General features: G+C 33.8%; 2 protein-coding genes across 5 annotated transcripts in view; one reads left to right on the top strand and one right to left on the bottom strand.

The window, feature by feature from the left end:
* The window catches only part of GABA-B-R1 (gamma-aminobutyric acid type B receptor subunit 1), a 264,953-nt gene that overhangs the window by 128,466 nt on the left and 110,771 nt on the right, over positions 1-25,716 (top strand). The window lies entirely within an intron of this gene.
* LOC139087520 (uncharacterized) lies at positions 2,583-11,443 on the bottom strand. Its single transcript, XM_070636355.1, has 4 exons — positions 11,395-11,443; positions 5,139-5,240; positions 3,810-3,961; positions 2,583-3,440 (listed from the first exon to the last, which is right to left on the bottom strand). The coding sequence occupies exons 1-4, from the start codon at positions 11,441-11,443 to the stop codon at positions 2,676-2,678; spliced, it is 1,068 nt and encodes a 355-aa protein (XP_070492456.1). The 3' UTR covers positions 2,583-2,675.

Genomic DNA, 25,716 nt, shown 5'->3' with positions numbered 1-25,716 from the left:
TCTCAATTAAGTCTTCACAAAATTGATACAATTTATTGCATAAAATTACATTTCAATTCAAAAAAACCATCAAACGTGCCAATCAAAGGTGAAATATGAAATTCTATAAATGCTACAGACGTTTTTCACATCCAATGTGGGTTGGTGGGTTGGTGGAATATAAAACTCCAATAAATTTTCCACTCTGTCATTCCATAAAATTTTATCTCTGATACATCAATTAAAATCCATCCGGTGAATTTCAACAAGTTCAATGAGAGAGAAAAAAAAAAGCTGAAAAATAAATTCAATTTGGAATATTTGAAGCACATAAAATATTGTCAATGCTTCTGTTTCGGCTTCTGTCATGTCATGCATAAAATATTTTATTTTGATAACCGAATGAAAAAATAGAGAAAAAATGTTTTTTTATTGATGACAGATTTTTACTGCATAGAAAATGAATATGAAATGTGGGAATGAAGGTTTTTTGGGATAGTCACACCAGGGGTGACATAGGATCTTGTGGATTGACATTATATGCTTAAAACAGCTGTTAACAAATGAGAATCCATTGGGGGTCGATGTCTTGTGCATATTCTTACAATACTATGGACACTGTAAGAGGAATGCCTTAATGTGTACCCGAGAAATCGACTGTTGTGATTATTAACATGGTTAATTGCTTCACAAGAGTTGTTTGTGGCTTATGATAGTTTGAAGAGTGAAGATTTGCAAGATAATCGCATTCAAATCTTGGCTTATAGTTTATTGTTAGATTTGAATCGATTCTGCAATCTGTAGTCTTCAAAAGGATGCTGTATACAGCAAATCTCCTGTATAACACAAGAAATATGCAAGAGCTCACATTTAGGAACCACTATGTCATCTCGATGATGACAAAACATAAAAATGACATGAAGATGCACTGACAGTACCATGATGGCTGTTTTTTTGCACATTTTGACATCAAAAATGAGATTTGGCATATAATGTCGCTCGGTTCGAGAACATATGTGATAGTCATGGATAACATTAGACACTAGATCAAAATTAGCCTAGGAATCAATCAAAATGGTCAAAATTTGATAGCAATGTAAATTATAAGTTCCACAAATTTGAAATTAGGAAGCAGTAAAGATGGACTGGACACAAAACAAGCACTAAGTCACTATTCTGCTGCTTTAATACCAAATTAATGCCCATTTACCATTCAAGATCACCTAATAGTATTTAAATCCAATCCAAGTCACTACCCCGAATAACATAAATCGGTTAATCGATCAAAAATCGAGCTAAATTGTGGTCAGACTCGGTTTATATCCTGAACCATGGGTCATGCCAACCAAGTGCCAGATTTTGAATCGATTCCCCGACATGTGCTTTTCGACCTCAACTAACTTAAGGTGTGAATACAAACCCAATATCCCTATCCACACATCCAATTCTCACAGTAAAATATTATTCAGTCTTGTAAAAACATAAAAAATTCATTTTAAAATTCACAAAAAAAAGAGAATTTCTCTTTCCACATCTGCGAGCATATATTGACTTAAAAATGTATTTCCAGTAAATTTTATTCTTTCTGTTATCAGAAAGCTGTCAGTCATGAAGCATTTTACCAAGAATTATTAAAAAATATTCAACCAGTTGAAATGTTCATTGAAATAATGTCGGTGAGAAATTGAAAAATTTCATAATAATTTTTTTGTGTAGTTTCTATTGTCCCTCATTATATGAGAGACTGATAACAGTCGCTGGCCGACTTTTTGTGTTATTAAAATGGAAATGAGTATGTTAATTTTTTTTGTAATGAAAATTTTGACAAAAAATTAAAATTAATGAGGAAATTGAGTTTTTGTTGAAATTTGTTTGAGTTGCAAATTGCTGTTAGACAGAGATACAGTTAGAGTAGCTTTGTCGGGTGATGTAAAGGGAACCGAATGATCATATGAACCCTCATGAATTTCGTATTCCAAATCCAAGTGACATAGTTCGTCGAATCTCAGTTTATGATGTAAAAATGGATCAAATTCAATAGTCGCGGTGCAGTCAGGGCAACTCATGGTGCTGTCAGGGCAACTCATGGTGCAGTCAGGACAACTCATGGTACAGTCAGGGCCACTTTGCGTCTTTATAGTCGCATAGTCTACATGACAGAACAATTTGGTCATTCTAAATGTTAGAATTGACAAAACGGAAGGCGCACGCCGAGAAAAGGAAGAAAAGTCCAATCCTAAGCTAGTCCAGAGACAGATAAGATGAAATCTGGCCTTAATGCCTGTTGCAAGCCGGATTTTTAGTTTTTTCTTCGATTTGTGACTTCCAGGTGGACATGGGCTTCAAAATGAAAATTACCTTTGATTATAGTTGATGTCAAGCCAAAGATCAGCCTTATTCATCAAATTGACACCAACTTAAGGCAATGATCAGTTCGCATTTTATGACTAACTCTTAAAAATCAAACCTGTTGAATATTTGCATTCAGAACTAAGTTTAAAAACTCGAAATCAATAGTAATGCTTAATTTCCTTCAAAACGAATTAGTTCCTGAATTTATTAAGCACTCCATCATTAAATTAGTCAATATTATTAAAGCTACAATCAATTTTAAACTCAATGCCATTAAAAAAATGCTTAAATTCTACCTTAAAGTAATTTTCAACAGGCTTACTAGCTGTTCCTCATTTTTTTTATCAGTAATAATAGCTCTGTTGCACTTTCATTGGCTGCTTCGTCCATCCATTATAATAGCTCGAGGGCGTAAATTTGCTCTGAACGAGGTTCGAATAACAGTATGGAACATAATTTCCATAATTATTATATTTTTGATAATAACTGCTGTCTGGTTGACTCGGATAAAAGCTATAATAATTTTTCACTGGCGGTTGAATTTGCGGTGAAAATTCATACGAACTATGCGGTTCCTGTGTTATGGAAATGTATTGAGCATTTGGATATTTTGAGGATGAATATGGATATTTATTAAATCCAGTAGTTATGACACTGCCAACTGTGGTTGAATGAAAATCTTGTGATGGCTTTTGTGGTAATTCAAGCATTGGTGTGAATGTATTAACGTCAACATCCTCTTGTCGCATTGTCGTCGTCATTGGCAGCGACGACATTATCGTTGTTTGTTGTGTCCTCGACTCAATAGTTGTTGATTCCATTTCATCATTTGATTCCTGTCTTAAATCTTGAATATCGCGTCTTACACGATTTAATGCATCTTCATCACTTTCATCATCATCTTCAGCATCATCATCATCTTCTTTACTATTTGGATCAAATGTGATCACGTCATAATCTTCCAATTTCAAGCTCTTCAACGTTTCCTGTGTTCTCATCGTTGTTGTTGTCAATGATGCTGTTGCTGATGCTAAGATTGATGTTGAATTAAGTGGCAACTCTAAGGTATTATTGAGGGGATCATTTTGAGTTAATGCGGAAATATGTGACTATGATAAATGGAATAAGAATAGAGAAAATGTGAATATGTAGTTCAGAGAGTTGAGGATGCGATTTGTGGGTGGGAATTATGTAAATAGAGATTCTGAGTTTACGGATGACGTGGAAGATTCGATGGATTTTGGGGTATAAAGCACTGAAAGTCAAGTCTAATTTTCCTGCAATTTTTGCTCATTTTTTTCTCAAATTTCCACACCATAGCTTCATTTGATTAACAAAATGCAACCCATAAACAATCCCATCTTCCACAATCCCTTCCTATATATACTTACTACTCAGAATCTCTAACCACTTACATCGTAAATTCCTCAACATATGCACATGCATGAATCCATCTTCTATATTTTAATTCTACTCACATTAACAACATCATTGACTGTTGTAATTCCATCATTACTCAGAAGCTCTTGTGGTTGTTGTGCATGTTGGTTGACTAACGTATTAATTTGTTGAGGATGGTGTAGGCAGAAGAAGCATAATGGATCTCTTATATGAGCATGATTATATTCAACTGGGGAATGAAAATTGTGAGAAATGGAGATGATGAAGATTTTAGGGGGGTAGAAAGGGGGTTGTGAAGGGAGTGAAGGTTGGTTTGAAATGTTGCCAAATTGACAATTATTGTAAATGCTTTAAAGCTTACTGGGAGGAAGCAAGCAAAAGTAAAGTAAGTTTGTAAAATTAGATTTAAAATTTTTTGAACGAATTGTGTATTTTTTAAATTAATCTTTAAATTTCTCAAAATTAATTTCAAATTTTCAAAACCCCAAAATTTTTAAATTTTCAAAACCCCAAAATTTTTAAATTTTAAAATAGATCTTCATATTAAAATTTTTTAAAATAAATTCAATTTTAAAATTTTTAAAATAATTTTTTCGCAATTTTTCAAATTAAGCTTTTGAAATTTTTTATAAAATTGAACTACCTAACATGAAATTTTTTAAAAATTGTTTTAAAGTTATTTTTATGTATAAATTTCAAATTCTTAAAAAAATCCAAATATTTCAAAATCTAAAATATTTTTTTTTAATTTAAAAATTAATTAAAACATCAATTTTTAAATTTAAGTTAAAATTTAAAAAGAATACATCGTTAAAATTCAATATTTATAAATTAATGTTGAAACATCTAAATTATTTCAAACTTCAAAATTGAAATTTTCAATTTTTTAAACCAAACAAAATTATTTATTTTTATTTTTCAATAAAATTTTAAATTTTTTTAATTTAAATTAATTTAAAAATAATTTTTTTTATTTTTTTAAACTTTTTAATTGAATTATTTTTTTTTTTTTTTCATCTTTAATTTAATTTTAAAATCACTCAAAAATTAATTTTTTAAAAATCCATGTCAACATTCATAATCTCCATAATTATCCTCCCCTTAATATCATCCATAATTCCCTCATCAAATGCCAACATTTAGCCAGAATATTTTTTTAATCTAATTAAACATCATTGTGCGACAATGACAGGGATGATTATGGTATTTTCGGTTCCATAATCTCATTTTCATTGTCGGACTGACATTGAATGATCAACAATGTAATTAAAATAATAATAAACTCGACTGCTATGTAATAGCTGTTATGTCATCCTCACTAATTTAATTTTCTGAGGTTTTTTTTTATATTTTTTCATCAACTTTGTTGCCAATTTTTGGCTGTAACGTCAATAATATATATTTACCTGATGTCGCAATCAGTGGATAACCGCCGAGTGAGAATATGAAGGCGCCACGCCAATTTTTATTTTTTGAGAGAAAATATGGGAAGATGGGCTTGTATGGATCTAGGTAGGGGAAATTGAGAGAGAGAAAATTAATGCCAAATGTTTGGGATTTTTGAGCCGTTAAAAATAAAAATTTGGAAAGACCAATTTGGGAGAAACTTTTTTTGTGTGTGCATAAAGGATTCTCTCAATTTTGTGTTTTTTGGGTCTTTTGGATGCACGCGGAAATTCCCAAATGGGAAATTACACATCATAAAATCTCTGTCAGAGTCATTTTTACCTGAAAATAGTCCAAAAAATCTGCCAACACGTGTAATTTTTGGATTTCCCACAAAATTTCTCGAATCATTGGCACCAATTATAATTGATGGGATAAACATGCAAGCTATAAATAATTTAATCAACATATTTTGGATCCACATTCACGATTTTAATTTGATTCAAATTTCTATTTATTTTATATCAACCAAAAATTGTTGAATTTTTTTCAATTTATGTCACAAGCTGAATTTTTTCACTTTTTGATTCCGCGGAGCAGAATATCGAAAAATCGCTCACAACGCGTATAAACAATATTAATAAGTGCTGAGTTGAGTTTAATTTCAATGCAGTTTTTATAACTTTTCATCTGTGCGGGAAAAACAATATCCATATTTATGTGTATGTTATTGCTTTGCCGGTGTTGCTGTTTGTTCAAAAAAGAAATTGGAATTTGTGTGTGGGGGTCGTTCATTTATTATGGTACGGTCTTTCTTTCCAATATTTTCAATTAATCGGGCAAATCTTGGTTTGAGGGTTTGCGCTTAGTTTAAGAAAGGTACAATGAGAGATCGAGATTTTGTTGCTTACTTACTGGTACCATGCTCTGACTTGGAACTTAGGTTCCTACAAAATGCCTTCGATCTGACTCTATTGCTGCCACATCACAAAGCTTTTATAAATTCTCCGTTTTGACATTTAACTGACATTCTCGCTGTTCTACACCATGTTGCTTTTGAAGCACCAGGAGGCTATTTTCCTTGTGGATTCTACCCAACCGCGATAAAAAAAAGTTTGTGCTTCCATCTCCTTTGCGACACTTTTTCTAGAGTTTCGCTTTTGAAGCGTGTGACCATTTCAGCAGTACTTTCGTTCGAGTACTTCATAATCAGCTCTTTGTAGTTGTCTGCAGAACTCGAAGTCGATTCGAATTTTATATGGAGTAGAGTTCACTCAAAATAGACCTTTGCATACTAAATTCTAGTAGAAATCGAGCTGATACTTACTTACTTCCTGCGAAGACGCACGAGTAATCATTGCCGCATTTGGAGCTCGTCGAAAGCTGAATCTGTCTTTGGATAACTTTTGCAGTTTCAAATTTCCAGCAATGTTGCAGCGTTGAAAGTAATCAAGAGATCTGAAGAGATCATGGAGTCAATTCTCGTCCCTACCAGTATTTTTTGTAACAGATTTTAAAAACTCAAAAAATTGAAAAGATGCGCTTCAAGTCACCTTACACCAACATTCATCCACTACATAAATTCAGTCAATTTTTTCTCAATCGAAAAAAATCATTTTTCTGTATTTTCACTTTTCTTCTGTTTTTTTCCACATTTTAACTGTGATGTGATGTTTTCACTTATGATACGGGTATCACAATATAATAATAAAAAATATTTGTTTTCTGTTTATTTTATGCATACATGTTTTCGAAAAAAAAAAACTGTATGCTGAATGATAGCGGCGGGATCAACGTACAAAAAAAAAAGCAATATCGTTATTGCTACTCAATTTAAATTAATTAAAAAAAGAGAGCATAACAAATGTTTATGTAAATGTTCATATTTTAAGTGCCCTGCGGTGATGTCGCAGAAATAAATATTTTTATTGTGATTCAATCATTTAAATTATTAAAAAGGTTTGTTGAATGATTTATTTGTGAGTATTTTATTTTTTTGGGGATTATGGAATGGAATAAAGTGGTTGATGCGGCAGATTTTGGTTATGGATTATGAATTATTAAACATTTGATCAGAGAATGGTGATTTAAGTGTTAATTGGCATGGGGCTGTACAATAATGTTGTTCAGGAGGTAGGGACAAGGCTAGTTTACCCTGACGGTCAAAATGCAAGCTCTAGTTAGTCTGTTCTTGAGATTCACTCTCAGTCTGCTAGAGTTTGATCCATACTTTGTTACTTCGCTGGACGGACAGATCAATTGTGATCCAAGACCTCCCTCAGATGTCGCCTGAAACTGGCCCTTTCGCTAGGTACCGCTTGGGAGGTTAGTAAGGTTTCTCAAAGTCTCGGTGTCCAGAGTTTGACTAAGACTGAGACCAGGACCAAGATCGAGATTAAGACCAAGACCGAGACTGAGACGAAAATCGAGTCTAAGAACAAGATCGAGACTGAGACCATGACCGAGACTGCGACCATGACTAAGACTGAGAACATGACTGAGACTGAGACCATGACCGAGACTGAGACTGAGACTGAGAATGACGTCAAGACCGAGATTACCAGGGAATTCTCGATCTCGGTTTAGACATTGGGAACCCTCAGATGGGAGAAGGGTTGGTGTGATTAAAGCATCATTCTGTACCGTAACAAATCAACGGCCTCAATGCAAAAATGTCAAAAATCACCAAAATTCAACAACAAAATCACCAGTAATTTTCCAATCACCACTCAATCACCCACAAACCTATCAATATTCCAAAATACCAAAAAAAAAAAAACAATCAATTAAGAGATCACAGCTGATCATTAATTTCCCCCTTCCCCAACATTCAATATTCAAATTGACACTATTTTATCGTCAAACACAATTTTATTCAATTTATTCTTGATTAGTATTTATTTTCGTAATCACAGTCCAGCACAAATGTTTATAAATCATTTTCTTATCATCAAAATCGTATTGATTTTACCGCCTTTGCCTTCATCATCATCTAATTCAATAAGTCATTTATTTTCTCATCGATTGACATTTGATGAATTGACTAGAAATGAATGAATAAGAAGTGATGATTAAGTTTGGTGGATGGGTGACTGAAGGAGAGAAGATTATGGTACATAACAAAAGCGGACCGTTTCGATCCTTTCACATTTTTTTATGTCGACCTCATAAATCTCAAGCATTTTTTTTTTTTTTGTTTTTGTTCTTCATCATCCTTTTATGCGACATTAAGCTGAGTTAATTGTATCATTTCCGTCAATTCACTTATTTTTTGGGTGGAGGAATTAATGTGTCATTTTTGAGTTGGGAATGGGTGAGGAAAGGCTGAATTTTAGAGGGGAATATGACATAATTTTACAGAAATTGAGCAAAATTGAGCAAAAACTGGGCAACATTCAGCAAAATTGAGCAATTCCTTACAAAATCTGAGCTACAATCTACAAAATTAAGCAACAAAATTAAGGAAAATTGAGCAACAATCTTAAGAATTGAGCAACAATATATAGAATTGAGCAAAAATTAATAGAATTGAGCAAATTTTATCCAAATCTAAGCAACATTGAGCAATGTATTACAAAAATTGAGCTACAATCTCCAAACTTGAGCAAGTTTTAATTTAAAATATACAAAATTGAGCAAAATCTTACAAAAACTGAACAATAATCTGCAAAAGTGAGCAAATTTTTTACAAAAACTAAGCAAAATTGAGCAATAAACTAGCAAAAACTGGGCAACATTCAGCAAAATTGAGCAATTTTTTTAAAAAACTAAGCAAAATTCGATCAAAAGCTTACAAAAACTGAGCAACATTCAGCAAAATTGAGCAAAAATCCAATAACTTGAGTCAATTTCATCAAATTACACCAAATATTCAGCTGCAATTCTCCCAAAAATCTCCTCATCCACAGACCCACTAACCCAATGTCTAGAGAATTCATCAGAGAGTCAATAGGACGATGATTTTCTCTTTATTTGTCCTTAATTTTATACCTTATCGCTCGTAAAAAAAAAAACAGAATCTCGCGTACAACTTGGAACAACAACAAAAAGGAACGAAACAAATGAAATAAAAATTGAGTCGCATGAGACACATATAAATAATGTTACAATACGAACCGAGAAAGGCACAAAAACAAAAGAAAAAAAAAAGTTCTAGTCAACGCAATACTTGCACATTTCATCTGATTAATGAGATGTGAATAATAGAATCAAATTGAATGGGATGGAAGATTACAATTTTCTAGAGTCATAAATGGATGAGAATGATAGGAAATTGATGTCCCCGGGGGTAATTTTCATTCTCATCACAATTTCCTGACCAGATATCCTTGTTGAGATTGGGGATTGTTTGTAAGTAATGGCTAGAATTTAGGAGAGTTGAAGGGAAAGGTTAAGGAGCTCTGGGACCAATTCAAACTGGATTTGAGGCATAGAAATGAATAATAAGACATTAGGCTGGTTTGGTACCCACTTGGGGCTACTTGGGGCTACTTTGGGCTACTTGGGGCTACTTTGGGCTACTTGGAGTTGCTTAGCGCATTATTCGTCTTCTGTTTATTCAGTTTGGACTCAAGCGACGACGCTTTTTTGAACTTTAGGTCTCCAAACTCAAATTTTCCCATTTCATGACAGACCAAACTTCCAATCACCCCCAAATGAGACTTTATTTTGTTTTAAAACCCTTTTTTTTATCCGTGAATGAATAAAAAAAAAGTTTCATGCCATGACGTAAACAGAAATAAAAAAAGTATCAGATTATCCGATGATGTTGATCCCGTTAAATATTTCCATGGTGATTTCATTCAATTAATTCATCCATCGCACATTCTAGAACAGATTTTTATTTTATTTTTTCGGAACTTACTTTTGCCTGAAATTTTTTTATATTTATTCTTCTATCTTTTGTACACACAACAAAATAAAGACGAGAAAATTATCGAAAGGATCCTAGAGCTGCGGGATTTCTTTTGTGTGTTCTGCTTTCCATTTTTTTTTTGCTTGTTTCCTTTCCTTTAAAGTCTTCGAGACCCTTTTCGTGCTCAGAGTCATGCATAATTTATTAAGGCGTTAACATTCATGCACAAAATAACAGTAAAAAGAAGTAATATTAATAAGAATAATAATGTGATAAATATAAGGATGTGAAGTTGCTCTAGGGAGATGATATGGTGTGCAGGAATGAATAATTTTAAAGGAATGTGAGGACAAAATAGTCAAAAAGTAAAAAGATAATTGAAAAATTTAAAAAAAAAAAATTTAAAATCATCTCACATTGAACATATTCATAGTCAGTTCCAAATATGGGATTTGAACCCAAAATTCTTTGAATTTGTTTAAATAAGGATTTGTACTTGCACGGTGGTTTCATGGCTAATCAACTTACTGTTTAAAATTTATAAAATTCTCAGCTATTCTGCATTTCAATCTAAATTTAACATGTATTTTCAAGTGATCTAATGACAGCTTGTAGCAACTAATATGTCTTGATCGTAGATTTGATAGTGAATAATTTGACATATTTGCATTGAGTCGACATTGAGTCGAGATTTCTCTAACATTTGAGATTTATCCAAGTAGGAAACTGAATGTCTAACTGCTCTAGATACCCCACAAAAGTTTGTATCTCCAAGCTAATAACACCAAATTCCCACTTTACCTTTAGAAATGAAGAGTAAAAATAGGGTTCAGCTTAGAATCGCAAGCAAACCTGCATTTCCTACTTGCGCTATTAAAGCCTGCAGTTTTTGGATGTTCCCTTTAGTTGCAGGTCTGCACTTAAGGACGAACTCTAGTAAAAAGGGTTTTTTCGATCAGACAAGAGTGCGCAAGCAGCTCTAACACGCTTCAGCTGTCTTTTTAATGACGAAATGTGATACCAGACTTCTAAACTAACAAGCCTGTACAGACAAAGAGTATGGCCATTTAAGAGCATACTCTTTGTCTATAAAAAAGGTTTTGTAGGTATGGGATGCTCATTGCCTGTTAGAAAAGGTCTAAAAATTCAATAATAATTGAATTAAATTGCCAATTATTCCCATATTATCCCTAACTATAGCAATTCTTATTAATCTATATCCCAAAATATTTATGTTTCCCCAAAAAAAAACTCCGCCAACAACTCAACATTGCATGAGTCACTACAAAAACTTTTTATTACATAAAAACCCGTGGTGGGTTTCTAGGCTATTTTTCTATAATCAAAAACTTTCATAATTCCATCATCAATTCAATTTTTTTATTGCTTTCGCAATGATCAGGCTTCAGTGAGTTTCTTACCCTCATAAATTTTATTCTTCTTCTTTCCTTTCTTTTCCTTCATATTCATTTTTATTTTTCTTTTTATATCGTTTCATTTCATTTCTGGACAAATATTGATTTACGCTTATGATTCGATGTGAAGAATAAGGATGAAAAGTTGCTGTAACTTCGGGCAAATTGAAACTTTTCCTTTTCATTTTCAATTCTATAACTGAATTTTTTTTTTCTTTCTTTTCATTTGTGTTCCCTGAAAAATAAAATCGGAAGGAAAAGAAAAGGAAATTTATTTTTGTGAGATATCAAAAGTCTCACTTATTGATTTTATCAATATATAAACTTTATTTTTGATGTGAGAAGAACTACTGTAGATTGAAGTTTGGTGAATGTATTTGTAGTTTATATTGAACAATAGTGAACAGGAAGATTTAAAAATTCGAAATTGATTGTTAAATTTTGAAAAGTATTTGAGCAGAACTCAAAGTCGACTTGAATTTTGGACAGACTCGAGTGATTTGAAGTTGATTTTCCATAAGAGTCGACTACGAGTTCAGGTATTTAGTTTGACAATTACAGTGGGTCATTCACTTATAACTAGTTTACAGCCAAGAACCTCAGGACTACATTTGAATTTTTCAGGTCTATATTTTGAATTTTAGTACAAACATCTTCAATTTTGGACGAATCATCAGCAACATTTATAAAATTGGATTTTCAAACTTTCTTTGTGTTTACTACTCAAAATTTACAAGTTGACACTGATCGATACATGTTGAAATGTTGCCAAGTCGGCGACAAAGCGTGAAGATGCTTAGAATCAAGTGACAGCCACTTGACAAATTCGATTGATATCACCACGCGAATGCAATTTGATTCTAAGCGTGTTTGACTTGTATTTTGGATGCATTTAAGTCGACTCAAGTCGAATTTTTCATGCAATATTCGAATTGACTTCGAGCTCTTGTTCTAAATTCACTGCTGCATCGTCGCCTCATCGCCATAATGGCAACATTTACGAAAGAAGACAAAAATTCGTTAGAATTCTTAACAGCAGTTCACTCTTTTTCAATATCTTAGGTTAAGCATGCTCGCGAGCGTTACATACAGCTTGTTCTACTCTTAAGAGTACGATTATTGCCTTCTAGAGAACTAGACATCAATAGAACCAAGAATAAAATATTAAATTGCCATCGTCTAGTTTTAACATAATTTTGCCCGCTCATCCTCAATATGTGCCGATCGGTTACGAATCTCTTTCATTCAATACATCACAAAACCTTCAAATTATTCCTTCCTCTTCCAAAACAAATCCCCCATCCAATAAAACTTTAAAGCCACAATCTTTAAAAATTGCACAAGAAAAAGTCAACAAATCAATTTTTGATTCACTTCCGCTGGTCCAACAAAAAACCAAAAAAAAAGGAAAGAAAGTGTCCGGAAAGCAAGCAAAACGGAAGAGAACGAAGAAAATTATTCCATAAAAGTTTGAGGTAGAAAAATATCTAATGAACCTTTCGGAAGGAAAAGGAAAGCAAAAAAAAAATAAAAAAGTTTGAAGGAAAAAATTGATAAAAAATTGAGGCACAAAAACTTTGTTAATTGATGAAATGAGCATCTAGTCATGGAAACAAAAAAAGTTTACAAAGGGAAAATTTCTGCATAGAAATTTGTAAATCCCATCAAATAATTACGAAATGGATGATATCTAAATAAAGTTTGCATTTGTGGACCGAATAAAGAATTTTAAATAAAAAAATTTATTTTAAGATGCAAGAAATGAAAATTATCAAAGCGGACCACAGAAGGAAAGTCTTTTTATGCTTCCTTATCACGATCTTAAAATTTTCTCTTTGTTCGTGCATAAGGTCTGTTCATAAGTATCGTCTATGATGTGAATTTGAGCTGATCCTAGTTGCCAAAATTATCAAAACCCCCTTAAAATTTGTCTCAATGATAGCAGCAAGTAAGCTTTCAACAAGTAAATAGCAGATTTTCATATTTAACCTCTAGTCTTGACCACAAGAACCCTCCCATTGAGCAAGCCTTTGTGAAATAATTTAGCTTGTGTCTTAAATTAATTCTAAGGTATTTTGACATTTGGATTGAAGACTTAGGTGCGTCTTGGGTGGAATTTTGTGCCATTTCCAACTTATTTACTTCATTGGCTAGGATTGGGGCACATTGCCACGTTTAAAGACGTGACAGACAGCTTTATCTTCCGATAACTTCTGTCAATTCGGGATATTGAGTACTCTAGCATAATTATCAGCTTACAGTCCAAATCCAGGGCATTTACTGGTCTAATTTTGATCCATACTCTAGAATTTAGTTTGGATTTACTAAATGGTACTGTTCAGAACCTTACTATTTCTAAGGTTTTAGAGATAAGAAGCTTGTTTACACAAAGTATAGCCTGAGTGGGATCGAACCAACTTCTCGATTGCATGTCAAATGGTCTAACCAACTGAACTACCAGGGGTTGTTAGAGAGTGTGACACATGACTCACTTAAATCTTATCTTTCCATCCAATGCTCATTGCACAGCTCTTATCATTGAATTAGATTATTCCACAAATCTAACAAGTAAATCTGATAAAGTAACTTCCTTTCCTTCCAACTAGATGAAGCACCATTCATAATTCCCTTTACGCATCCTAAATATAGACCATATAGACTACATATATCAACTGAACACCCTCCTTAATATCATCAAATACTCACAATAGACATCATTTACAAACAAATCCCCAAGAACCATAAGAAAAGTTTTTATTACTCGCTATTGTTGCAACAATAAGAAGACTCTCTCTTGCTTCCTTACTATATATATGCTCCATTCTTATTCTTCCACTCCATTGTGCGCGATACGTATTTACGCGATTGAAACCTTCCTTCTTGTACAGGGGAGAAATAACCATCAAAAAAAAGAAAGTTTGCTATTATGTAAGGGAGTAATTGTGAATGTATTGAAGTGAATGGATGATTTAAGCGCATTTATGGTTAATTTTGTTGAATTTGATGAGCAATTTGAGGTCTTTACAGATGTTTAATGAACTGTGTGCAGAAACTTAATGATGCAAAATGAAATTTCGTGTCTTGAAGATTATGAAATGATTTTTTTTATTTTTTGTTTGTTTAAAGAACTGATTAGGATGGGGAGATGATGGAAATGGCAATTGTTTAATTTCAAGTGGGTCATGTGAAATTTTTAGAGAATTAAAAAATAAAAAAAGATTTTCGAAATGTAAACACTATAAACAGCAATTTAGGATTTGTTTGATTATTTTTGGGATTTGAACCCAAAAGTGACCACCGATTAAGTATCATCACGAAGTTAAAGCTAATTTTTTGAGTAATGACAAATTAATATTATTAAAAGTAATGATACCAATCTTCTCACAAATGTAAACAATATAAACGGCAGTTTTGGATGCTTTTGATTATTTTTGGGATTTGAACCCATGAGTGACCATCGATTAAGTATGCAGTCACGAAGTCAAAGCTAATTTTTTAAACTCAAACCACAAAATCCCAAACCCAGACAGTCAGCAATAAACCAACCATTTTGTACTCCATCTTAAATTATCCAAAAATTGCAGCCAAAACCCAGCAATACAGAAGCCATAGACGAATGAATTGAATAAATTTACATAAGAAATAAGCAAAAAGGGAAATAAAATTGAGCGCTAAGTTGATATTAACAAAAAAATAAAATTTGATAATGTCGAACACAAATCGGAATTATTGATTTTATTATTTTGATTCCTATTGCTCTGTCGCACTTGCGGTGTCGTATTTTTAGAAAACCGTAGAAAAAACCTTCTTTTTTTATTGCGTGCGGCGTACCAAAAATGATTGTATAAAATAAAGAATTATATTCACAGAAAGCAGTAAAATCTGAAAAATTTTATTGTGTCTAGTGAAATAAAAAAGAATAAAAAAAAATGTGAAATGCACTCTTAATATTTTTATTGCCATCTAACAAGTCTTCTTATTAACTTTACAACGACTTCCGAAGCAATCTTTTTATGCTGTACTTTAAGATTTGTACATGCAAATTTGAGTAGGATATACAAGTAAAATGATGATGTGGGCAAGAATGGGGAAGCTTTTTTAGAATTTACATTATGATGATGATGAATCGAATTGTTTTAAGCGTTATATTATGGTGGATGGGAGGATTCAGTGATGTAGTCAGAATTTTTGACAGTTGGCGTTGAATCAATGGTTTGATGAGGCTTGCTAGGGTTTTGTAGCATATAAAGCAAAGGCCGAAGTCTAAGAGGAAAGCCTATGGAACATTACATGCATATTTTGGGTATCCATCCATTAAAAGATGATTCTGCTAGTTCCGTGGCTTCTGTGGTCGAGTGATTAGGCAATAGACTTTTGTGAGAGTATACTCAAGCGATACTTTAGGCATCACTTTATAAACTGAGCATATCCTCCTATCTACATCCCTGCAGCAGATTCTTCATCATTTCTATTTTTAAAGAAATTATTCATCATTCGTGATGTAAATTCTTTCTTTTTAACCTTCTTAACTTGCTTACTTGTCTGTTTGTTTGTTTGTCTGTCGAGGTCAAATCTTGCGATCGATTTTTCGACCACTTCTACTACTCCAATCGAGCTGAAATTTTACATGCATGTGTATTCTCGATGACAATGCAATATTCAATCATTAGTTAATCACAATATAGCTTAGTTATGCTATAATTAATTAATTAAAATTAAGTATACGTACGCGCTTTACGCGCTTTATGCGCTTTACGTACGTAACTTTTACGTAGCCCTTAAAAATATAATTTTTATAAAATTCCAAGCCGGTCAAGGGTTCAAGTCTCAAATTTTCCAACTTTTTTTGACGTACTTTTTCAATTCTTTTTCATACTTTTTTGATAACTTATAATGTTTTAAATTAGAATTTTCCATTTTCACACTTTTCTAAGGTATTTTGCAATTGTTTCTTAGAGTTTATAACCTATTTTTCATCGGTCTAGCATTTTCTTATGGTAAACCTTCAAACTTATGCGAAACTTGGCCTATCGCTAGCTTAGTCCTTCAAACTTATGCCAAGCGAAGCTTGGCCTATCGGTCTAGCTTTGTTCTTCAAACTTATGCCAAGCGAAGCAAGCTTTGTTCTTCAAACTTATGCCAAGCGAAGCTTGGCCTATCGGTCTAGCTTAGTCCTTCAAACTTATGCCAAGCGAAGCTATCGGTCTAGCTTTGTTGCCAAGCGAAGCTTGGCCTATCGGTCTAGCTTTGTTCTTCAAACTTATGTTGGCCTATCGGTCTAGCTTTGTTCTTCAAACTTATGCCAAGCGAAGCTTGGCCTATCGGTCTAGCTTAGTCCTTCAAACTTATGCCAAGCGAAGCTTGGCCTATCGGTCTAGCTTTGTTCTTCAAACTTATGCCAAGCGAAGCTTGGCCTATCGGTCTAGCTTAGTCCTTCAAACTTATGCCAAGCGAAGCATCGGTCTAGCTTAATTCTTCAAACTTTTGCCAAGCGAAGCTTGGCCTATCGGTCTAGCTTAGTCCTTCAAACTTATGCCAAGCGAAGCTTGGCCTATCGGTCTAGCTTAGTCCTTCAAACTTATGCCAAGCGAAGCTTGGCCTATCGGTCTAGCTTAGTCCTTCAAACTTTTGCCAAGCGAAGCTTGGCCTATCGGTCTAGCTTAGTCCTTCAAACTTATGCCAAGCGAAGCTTGGCCTATCGGTCTAGCTTAGTCCTTCAAACTTTTGCCAAGCGAAGCTTGGCCTATCGGTCTAGCTTAGTCCTTCAAACTTTTGCCAAGCGAAGCTTGGCCTATCGGTCTAGCTTAGTAAAACTTATGCCAAGCGAAGCTTGGCCTATCGGTCTAGCTTTGTTCTTCAAAATTATGCCAAGCGAAGCTTGGCCTATCGGTCTAGCTTTGTTCTTCAAACTTATGCCAAGCGAAGCTTGATAATGTCGAAGCTTAGTCAAACTTATGCCAAGCGAAGCTTGGCCTATCGGTCTAGCTTAGTCCTTCAAACTTTGATTCCTATTGCTCTGTCGCGGTCTAGCTTGCGGTTGGCCTATCGTAGCTTTTGGCCTATCGGTCTAGCTTTGTTCTTCAAACTTATGCCAAGCGAAGCTTGGCCTATCGGTCTAGCTTTCCTTCAAACTTGCCAAGCGAAGCTTGCCTATCGGTCTAGCTTAGTCCTTCAAACTTATGCCATTGTATAAAATAAAGCGAAGCTTGGCCTATCGGTCTAGCTTAGTCAAACTTATGAAGCTTGGCCTATCGGTCTAGCTTAGTCCTTCAAACTTTGCCAAGCGAAGCTTGGCCTATCGGTCTAGCTTTGTTCTTCAAACTTGCCAAGCGAAGCTTGGCCTATCGGTCTAGCTTTGTTCTTCAAACTTATGCCAAGCGAAGCTTGGCCTATCGGTCTAGCTTAGTCCTTCAAACTTATGCCAAGCGAAGCTTGTGCCTATCGCTAGCTCTTCAAACTTATGCCAAGCGAAGCTTGGCCTATCGGTCTATTGCTTCAAACTATGCCAAGCGAAGTCTTCTCTAGCTTAACTTTAAGCGAAGCTTGGCCTATCGGTCTAGCTTAGTCGCCAAGCGAAGCTTGGCCTATCGGTCTAGCTTAGTAAACTTATGCCAAGCGAAGCTTGTATCGGTCTAGCTTAGTCAAACTTATGCCAAGCGAAGGGCCTATCGGTCTAGCTTAGTCCTTCAAACTTATGCCAAGCGAAGCTTGGCCTATCGGTCTAGCTGTGCCAAGCGAAGCTTGGCCTATCGGTCTAGCTTAAAACTTATGCCAAGCGAAGCTTGGCCTATCGGTTAGCTTAGTCCTTCAAACTTATGCCAAGCGAAGCTTGGCCTATCGGTCTAGCTTTGTTCTTCAAACTTATGCCAAGCGAAGCTTGTATCGGTCTAGCTTTGTTAAGCGAAGCTTGGCCTATTATGCTTAGTCCTTCAAACTTTTGGCGATGCTTGGCCTATCGGTCTAGCTTCAAACTTATGCCAAGCGATGCTATCGGTCTAGCTTAGTCCTTCAAACTTGCCAAGCGAAGCTTGGCCTATCGGTCTAGCTTAGTCCTTCATCAATGGTTTGATGCCAAGCGAAGCTTGGCCTAGGGTTTTGTAGCTAGCTAGTCCTTCAAACTTTTGCCAAGCGAAGCTTGGCCTATCGGTCTAGCTTTGTTCTTCAAACTTATGCCAAGCGAAGCTTGGCCTATCGGTCTAGCTTTTTCTTCAAACTTATGCCAAGCGAAGCTTGGCCTATCGGTCTAGCTTTGTTCTTCAAACTTATGCCAAGCGAAGCTTGGCCTATCGGTCTAGCTTTAAACTTTTGCCAAGCGAAGCTTGGCCTATCGGTCCTTAGTAAACTTATGCCAAGCGAAGCTTGGCCTATCGGTCTAGCTTTGTTCTTCAAACTTATGCCAAGCGAAGCTTGGCCTAAAGTGACTCATTAGTCCTTCAAACTTTTGCCAAGCGAAGCTCCTATCGGTCTAGCTTAGTCCTTTAAACTTATGCCAAGCGAAGCTTGGCTTATCGGTCCAGCTTATTATCGGTCTAGTTTTAAACTTATGCCAAGCGAAGCTTGAAATTAAATTAAAAAATCATTTGACTAAAAAGTTGAAAATAAAATACTTTATAAAAAAACTTTTTCCTCGTTTTTTTTTTTGGACTAAAAAGTTAAATTATTTTGTGCTGTAGAAATTGGTTTGAAAGTTGAGACGAAATGAAAGTTACAAACGTGACTTGATCTTATCGTATAGCTCTACAACTTAAAACGAGGGCGCAAATTTTGATGAAGTTCTGTTAACAGTCAGTAAACCAATTTGTCCAAATATTGTGCTTTTCTCGACATGACAAAGGACTAATAATATTTTTATGGTATTTTGAACGATTATTGTTGTGAATTTTGGGTTTTGTGTGGGTGGAAAATGAGGGGATCTTGTGATGTATTATGGACAAAATTGGATGAAAAAGTTATGAGTTATTATAAATTGAGAGATATTAGTTGGGAGGGATTGAGACAATTTTGGTATTACATGATTGTTATATTGCTATGTCCAAAATTAGGGCTAATTTATAAACTTATTTAGGTATTTATTGGATGATTTGACAAGAATATGACTTCAAATGTCGTGGTTGATACTCAGCTATTGTCCTATAGACCAGAATTGACATGACTGTATCTTCACTGGAATCCAGACCCCCAAAGTCCTCCTAACTATTTTAAAGACATTCATCGATAATTCCAGAAGTTAAGCCTCCAACAAAACTCACAATTCAGCATCTCCTCAACATTAATTCCTACACAAAGAGTAATCAAAAATCACAAAAATTATAATGATACGTTGAATTATTGATTTGCTTTAAAAGGAAGTAATTTTCCACAATTTATTCTTCTTGTCTTTTCATTTTTTTGTCGTTACCTTTTTCAAGTAAAACTTCCACACATTTAAATAAATACGCCTTACAAATTGAAAATGATTTTTAAATCAACCGCGAAATCATATTCTGTTTTACGTGAGACTTTCTTTTATTTTGATAGGGGTTGATGTAGAGTTGTCAGTTTGTTTGTTTGTTTGTTGGTTTTAAAAATTGAGCATGAAGGTTGATGTAAAGTTAAATATTGATTAAAATTTAAATTTCAGTTTCTTAGGCTGATGATGTTGCTAGGGTATATAATGTTAGTATTAAAGAGCAATATGGGTATTCCTAGTTGTACCAGCTTGGTGACAGTCTCTCAGCTACTTAGCTGGCTGTACAAATCAATTGTGACCCTTATTATCTCTCAAATGGCGTCTAAAGTTGGCTTCATTTCTGTTTTGGGATTTCCTACACCAAAGAGAGTCTCATTCTGTCCCTTTATCCAGGACCGTAGTCAAACTCAAAGTCTTTGGGATAATTGAAACATCCCTTTATGGAGCACGGCCTCCAGTTTTCTTGGATTCATCATCATTCCCCTCCAAAAATTCAATAATTCCCAAAAATTACTCAAAAATCCCTAAAATCTTCAAAATTGCGTCTAAAACACCATCCCAACTGATTACTTATTATCTTGCCAGTCTCATTTCATTTCAATTGCGTAACGAATCGTCATTATCGTCGTCGTTATTATTATTGTTGCTTCTGATGATTGCGATGAATACAAAGAAGAATAACTTATAAGAACAAATTTATGGAAAGAACGAGGCAGAAAAAAGATGTAAAAAGAGAGGAAAAAATCACAAATTTTGATTTTCAATAATCGTACGCATTAAAATGTGAATATGAGTAGGAATGAAAATTGGATTGGAAGGCACAAAAAAAAAGGAATTGAGCATGGAAAATAAGAAAATTTGATTATGAAATGTACAAATAAGAATAAAATTGAGCAAATTTATTCACACATTGACAGTAAAAACTTGCCGCAGTGCAAAAATTTGCAGACATGCTTTTTTTGGCATCAAATGAAATATTCGCAAATGAATTTTGAATAAAGTTATGAAAAACTTCTTTATTTTGTGACTTTGTTTTATTCATCGATGAAAAAATAATGAAGCCTTTCCTCAACTTTTTTTACGCGCACATTTGCAGTTCATTTCAATGTATGAAAGTTTTATGAATGCAATCTATTACAGTTGATGATATTTTAGTATCTTCGAAATGCGATGAGAATGAAATGAAAGTTTTTTCTTGACAATATCTTCCTTTATGTGGATTTATGAATCTTCTTAAAGAATTTCTTTTTGGTACAAAAGTTTTCTTTGGTGAAAATTCAATAAAAAATCAGGATGTGATTTAGAAGAGAATGTCATCAAAAATTTGAATTTCTGAGAATTGATTCCATTTTGATAAAGTTGAGAATTCTAAAAAATTATAATGAGGAATCAATCATATAATCATGTTCCATTCAAAATTCAAATCGCCTTCGAGCTCTGCTCAGGGACGTATTCATTGGTTGACAAAAACCTTAACCTTCTTTTATTTTTTCGTTGGTCGGACAGATCAATTCTGATTCATAATCTATATTAGTTTGCTTTCAAAGCTGAATTTATCGCTGGTAGTCCTTTCGTATTCAAAATACCAAATACTTCACTGTCTCTATATACAGTCTCTTTTTAGAGAAGCCTCCCAACCTACTGATTTACTAACTTCACAACTTGTACAGCTCAATTGCGATTCATGACACTATGATGTCACCTGAAACTGACTTAGATAGTAGTTGACATACAAAATCTAAATCTTCATCAGTCTCTACCATAGCTAGAAGTCGACTCGAATCAAATTTCGTATAGAATCTGGATTACTTGAGTCGACTTTTCGATACAAAAGTTCGGTCGAGTAGATTCGACTTCAAATTTTAGTCAACTTCAAGTTCTGATCCCTTAAGCCATGGCAAGACTCAATTTTAGAGCTGTCGTTTGAAGTCTGATGAACGTCGAATAGAGTTCGACACCCAAAGTCTTGCCAACTCTGAATAAAATATTCAAACAATATTCAGACACTCACCCCAAACCTCTTTTTAGCACCAACAAAACTTTCCCATACAAAAACAATATTTTTTTCTAGTTCTTCTATTTTAATGCGATAAATTAACATGATGTAGGTACGAGAATATCTTTTTATGTAGAATTCTATCGAGACTAAAATAATGATTTTTGAGTACCCAATTTTATGATTTATGAATGACATGAAAAACTTTTAATTTTTTTTCTGTAAGCTTAATTAAGCTTAAAATAAGCAAAGTTAATTAATGAAAACAAGTTTTATTAAACTTTTAATAGGTCATTATTAAGGAACTGAAACATCTTTTTTTGTTCAGGATTTTAGGCACAAAAAAAAAATAGATTTTGATGACTTTTTACATCACTCTTAAGAGGGGATTAATACAATTTTTTTCCGAATGACATGACTGTAACCCCAAGCAGATCTCAATTAAGGCAAAAAAGCCTTGATTCATATTACATGTCATATTCGAATTCTGTTGCTTAGGATATATCCACATAGACACATATCTAAAATTATGAAAAAGTTTTCGATGTAGAATGAGCATATTCAGTTATGTATACAACTTCTTATTATTCTTGTTAATTAGGCTGATGACAGATTCTAAATGTGGACATTTTATTTCTAATTGGACAGTATTTTGTGATGGACATGGATTTGTATGGTTGTATATGTTGTTGCGTAGATGGAATGTTGAAGATTGTAGGGCATTGACCTTTAGGATTCAGCGACTACGATATTTTTGAAAGATATTTTGCGAATGAAGAGCTTAAATACCACCTTTGGAATCCATTTAGCAACTGTAAGGAAGCACATGATGTTCATTGAATTGCACTAGTCGAACAATTGATCCAATATCCGGTATTTTAATCGAATTTAGCCCAAATCGGTCGGAAGTCATCTCAAAACGCCCAAAAACCTCAATTTTCCAAATTTCACTCCAAAAAAAACTTTGTTCATAGAATTAGAAAATTACTTCCAAAGAAGCACAAACTAATTTAAAGAAAATAAACTTTAAGCTTTGCCAAAAACTTTGCATCTATTGTTATCGTTTTATATTAGAATAGCAAAGTGAAAGAGGAAGAAATATATATTCTGATAATAAACTCACTATTAAATCCCATGACATAATACATTACACCGTAGTATGGAACTATTTCCATTGCTGCTGCTACTGCTGTTGAAGGAGAAACTTCATCCATTTCAATTCAGTTTTATGTTTTCCATTCTATTTTTTATGCAATAATTTATGAATGCGAGTGGGGAAAAATTGGAGCTTTAAAGTTTTTTATTTTCAGGATTGTCGTGGGGTTTACGGGGAAAATTTATGGGTTATTGGTAGTGAAAATGGAAAAGTTGTGCTAAATGAAAAGGTTGAAATTAAAGAATTTTTAAAAGATTTTAATTGAAATTTTAAGCAAAAAATTTAAATTTGAATTTAAAAATCTGAACTTTTTGAAAATTTGAAATAAATTTGAATTTAATGAAATTAATATTTAAAAAATTTAAAAATTTAAAATTTTGATTGAAAGTTTAAAATTTAAATTGAAAATTTAATCTTAAAATTTTTCAATTTTCTTAATTTTCTCAAATTCAAAATTAAGCTCCAAAACTTTTAATTCCAATTCTCTCAACCTCCAACTAAAAATTCATATTTTTATCCATATCTATTCCGACTATTTTTCCAACGACATCACTGCCAACAATAACACAGGGTTAAAAAAAGCTGATAAAAATCACTTTAATGCTCTTAAAATTCAGAATAAACAAACAAACGGAAGCAGCAAAGACAATGAAAAAGTATAATAATCATATTTAGTGCCAGATCTTGTTTCATTTCATTGAAAGCTTCCAAAAAATCTCATCCACTTTCACTTAAATCCGTCAACAATGAAATCTGTTATTTTTTTGCGCGTTTTTTGGGTTTTCAGCTAAACAAAAAAATGAAAAAAACTTTTAATCTGCATCATTAATTTAATCCTGTCTCGTTCACAAATACCGCTTTGCTCTCTGCTTTTATACTTTTTTTTTATTATTGAAACGCGGGCTTTTTATTGTTTTTTATTTCAAATTGAATTGGATCTAGTTTGAAAAGGGTTTTGATGGAAAGTTCTCGTTTTTTGGACGGCTATTTTTTGGCTTGATTTGTGGAATGTGTGGAACATGACGGGTGCAATTAAGGATTGTGTGTTAATGGCTGGATATTTTTCCTGATTGATGTTGACATTAGATGCTGTTCCATTCAAATTTGATGTCCTTCTGTCCTTCTGTCCCTTCTGTCCTTCTGTCCCTTCTGTCCGTTCTGTCCCTTTTGTCCCTTTTGTCCCTTTTGTCCCTTTTGTCCCTTCTGTCCCTTCTGTCCCTTCTGTCCCTTCTGTCCCTTATGTCCCTTTTGTCCTTATGTCCTTCTGGCCCTTCTGTCCGTTCTGTCCTTCTGTCCTTCTGTCCTTCTGTCCTTCTGTCCTTCTATCCTTCTGTCCTTCTGTCGAATTCTTGTCCATTTGGAGTAAAATGCATTCATAATGACGTCAAATGACCGTTATTAAACAAAAAGTTGTCATAACGTCATCAAGACAGCAGCTAGAGCAGGTAGAGCAAGTAGAGCACTGAATCAATTTTCAAGCCTTTTCCACCCAATTTCCCAAATAAAAATTACTTTTCATTGAACTTGAAACATTTCTTCAAAGTCAGAATCTCATCAAGCATTCAATTCACGTGCTGTTCACAAAATGTTCATGCCTTCTTATTCACCAAACTCAAAAGCTTTACCTCGACTTGTTCAGACAAAGGAAAATAAAAAAAAAAAAACAATTTAGGCATGATTGTGGGCATTTCCAACTCCATAAGCTTTTTGAAAAAAAAAAAAAAAAATTATAGAAACTTTTCGTAAGCTTCTTACCGACACGAAAGGACTTTTGGCTAGTCCATTTTCAGCTACATCTCTATTTTAGGCACAAAAGGCGAACTTTTAAATGAAATAAAAAAAAAAAAGATTGTGAATTTACACAAGAAAACAAAATAACATCAACATATTTCATTTCACATGTATATAAAAAAGGGGCCACCCACTTTACCCTCTATGATTCTCGTTTATTGCCTCTCAAAGGATTTCCTCACCACCACTCAATATGTTTGCATTGTACTATCCTTTTCTACTTTTTTTTGTTGCTCTAAAGCAGTGATGGACAACCTTTTATTTTCTCGGCACATCTTGTTGACCACCCTCGACCAAAACCTTACAAGTTGTACGGTTCACGTCATATCCATGCCCAGGATGTACAATCTTTTATTCTTCTCGGTACATCTTGTTGACCACCCTCGACCAAAACCCCACACGATATACGGTTCACGTCATATCCATGCCCAGGATGTACAATCTTTTATTCTTCTCGGTACATCCTAATGACTACCTTCACCAAAACCTTACATGTTATACGGTTCATACCATTCCTATGTCCCACAGCACACATGTTGTCCACCCCAACTCTAAACTTTTCTATTTTAATTTTTCATGCAATTGTTGTTTGGGAATAAAGGAATAAATGTAAAAGTTTTTCATTTAATATTGAGGAGGAAAATGAAAATTTGTTTTAGGAAGGAATGGGAGGCGGACAAGATTGCTTTTTGAGGTCAACAATGGAACAAAAAAGGATCTAACATATTATAGTTTTAAATTTTTTTTTTTTGTGTGTACATTAGAAAATCTTTGGGGTATTAAAAGGAGGGTAAGTTGTTGTTGTTGGTGTGGATAAGTTTGAGAGGTGAATGGGTGGATAAAGCGCAGGATTTGTTTTTTGTGTTAAAATTTATGGCATTTGGATGGTTTTGTGGTGGATTTTTTTAGACATTTGGATGGTTCTGTGGTGACATT

Source organism: Chironomus tepperi, unplaced genomic scaffold (assembly GCF_022539635.2).
Source record: "Chironomus tepperi strain 1889 unplaced genomic scaffold, CSIRO-AGI_Ctep_v1 contig_123, whole genome shotgun sequence".
NCBI lineage: Eukaryota > Metazoa > Arthropoda > Insecta > Diptera > Chironomidae > Chironomus > Chironomus tepperi.
This window is presented reverse-complemented; position numbering and strand designations above follow the sequence as displayed.

Excerpts from the sequence above, each read along its gene's own strand:
- LOC139087520 (XM_070636355.1), bottom strand. The coding sequence starts at position 11,443 with ATGAATATGAAGGAAAAGAAAGGAAAGAAGAAGAATAAAATTTATGAG. Across the intron at positions 3,962-5,138 it reads TCCACTGATTGCGACATCAG|TTGAATATAATCATGCTCAT; the intron begins GTAAATATATAT and ends TTCATTCCCCAG. Across the intron at positions 3,441-3,809 it reads CAGTCAATGATGTTGTTAAT|TCACATATTTCCGCATTAAC; the intron begins GTGAGTAGAATT and ends CATTTATCATAG.